General features: G+C 37.5%; 1 protein-coding gene across 6 annotated transcripts in view; it reads right to left on the reverse strand.

Annotated features, from left to right (window-relative positions):
- git2b (G protein-coupled receptor kinase interacting ArfGAP 2b) overlaps window positions 1-1,952 on the reverse strand; it is a 15,115-nt gene that overhangs the window by 10,987 nt on the left and 2,176 nt on the right. For all 6 annotated transcript variants that reach the window (XM_014003732.1, XM_014003734.1, XM_014003733.1 and 3 more), the window contains exons 3-4: window positions 1,347-1,459; window positions 297-402 (exon numbers count right to left, since the gene is read on the reverse strand). In XM_014003732.1, the coding sequence (XP_013859186.1) occupies window positions 297-402; window positions 1,347-1,459 (219 nt within the window). The remainder of the gene's footprint in view (window positions 1-296; window positions 403-1,346; window positions 1,460-1,952) is intronic.

Below are 1,952 nucleotides of genomic sequence, written 5' to 3' on the forward strand. Positions count from 1 at the left end.
TAATAAATGTAACTGGCAAAGTTTCTCAACAGAACTGGCAGCAATCTGTGCATATGCATCTAAAGAGGATAGACTATTTCTGTCATAGTTTGATTTGGAAGAACTGAACAGCTATGGAAAAAATAAATCAAGTCTTTTAATGACATCACATCCTGTGTAATCTGCCACTGCTGTCTCAAAAAAAAATACAATAAAAAAACCTTAGACCACCAGAATAACAATGAGTTATTATTACTGCACATAATATTGACAGGGAAATAAAATATTAAAATAAAAATCAAAAACTACACATTTACCTTACTGAGGTCTTTTGCAGTTACACTATCATCCTCCCGACAAGGCATCCGATGCACATAAGCCAACATCTGGTATTTTGCCTTGATGAACTCTGTCTTGTTAGGACTGAAATTAAAGAAAAAAAAATCAGACGTGAAAAAAGGGTAACACTAAGATTGGACCATCTGTATAGATTTTTTTAGTGATTTCAAGAATATCTGTGGAATAGCTACAGGAAAATTGGTCACAGTTTACCGTAAACAATTTGGGTATTCTGAAGGTACAGTATTTAGTGAGTGTGCAATTCTTCTATTATGTTCTTCATACCACCATAAAATATGAAGAAGCACAGTTTATATCCAAACACATCTGTTTCTTTCTGTTGATTCTTTGAACACATGATTATTTTGTGTTTTATTGTACTATAATGATAAAAAATGAGTGCTTTCTCATGAACAACAAAGCAGATTCCTGATACTGAATAAAGTTGCACACAATTTAATGGACAAATAACTCCGTCCCTGTAACTAGCTGGAGCTATTTTTCTAGAACTGTTGTGAATATTAACTGCATAGTTGGTTCCAAAGGAGCTAAAAGCTTCCTCGGTTTCTGGGAAAGTTTCTACAACTCCTGTTTGTTGAGTGAACGTGTTTCCTCCGACTCTGATGGTGAGACTCGGAGCAAATGTTTTAACACATGGCTGAAGGTTTATCTTTACTCCACCACCACGCACCAGACCAACACAATGTGTAAAACCTAGAAATGCATGTGATTATGTACATCACATTTCTCTGTGCTGCAGAATCAGCCTTCATTATGCCAATCATAACATATCACACCTAAACGAGTGTTTTGTTGTGGACTCTCTCATTTACTGGAAACTTATCGAGGAAAGTCTATAAGTTAAACTGCTTTGTAACGAGTCATGGTCATGGTTCAGAGGGTTCAGAGTTTTGCATATTCACTGACCTTAGCTATGAAAATCAATGGCCAGCAGAGCTTTACACCAAGTGCGAGCAAGCGTGCTGAAATCTGCAGTGACATTATCTGAATCCTCAAAAAGCACTTACTGAACTCGGTCCTGAGGGTTGGCTTTGCGCTTCCCGCTGACTGAGGAGGAAGGATCCAGAAGGCTATGTTCCCATATGGAGTTTGCTCCATTACCATACAACGTCTGGACCATCTGGAGCAAAAATACACACAATAGGACTAGAGTGAGAAAGTTTTATTTATACGTCTACTTTTGCATATCCGTTTTAAATGTAAACATGTAAAACAGTACTGTGCAAAAGTTTGAAATCACCTCTAATTTTTTTTTTATAATTCGCTTCCAATGAATCAGAGCTTCTTGTCAAACTTGGTCTCAATCCACAAATCTGTAGGCGCTCTGGAGATTTTTCCAAATATTCTCTTTGAATTTTAGCATCTTATTTGAGTCCCTTTCATTGGAAACAAAACATAACTAAATGAGAGGTGACTCTAGGCCTGTCGCGATAGTCAATAAATCAATTAATCGCACGATAACTTTTTTTTAGGTCGGTTAAAAAAAAGACGGCGATAAGTTTCATTTTCCTGCTTGTTTTTTTCCGTCCTCTCTCTCCCTCTCTGTGCTCTATGTGCTCCGCTACACAGGAGCTCAACTGACCCCTCCCCTCCTGTTTTCTTAGTGTGGGAGG

Source organism: Austrofundulus limnaeus, unplaced genomic scaffold (genome assembly GCF_001266775.1).
Source record: "Austrofundulus limnaeus strain Quisiro unplaced genomic scaffold, Austrofundulus_limnaeus-1.0 Scaffold20, whole genome shotgun sequence".
In the NCBI taxonomy this organism is placed as follows: domain Eukaryota; kingdom Metazoa; phylum Chordata; class Actinopteri; order Cyprinodontiformes; family Rivulidae; genus Austrofundulus; species Austrofundulus limnaeus.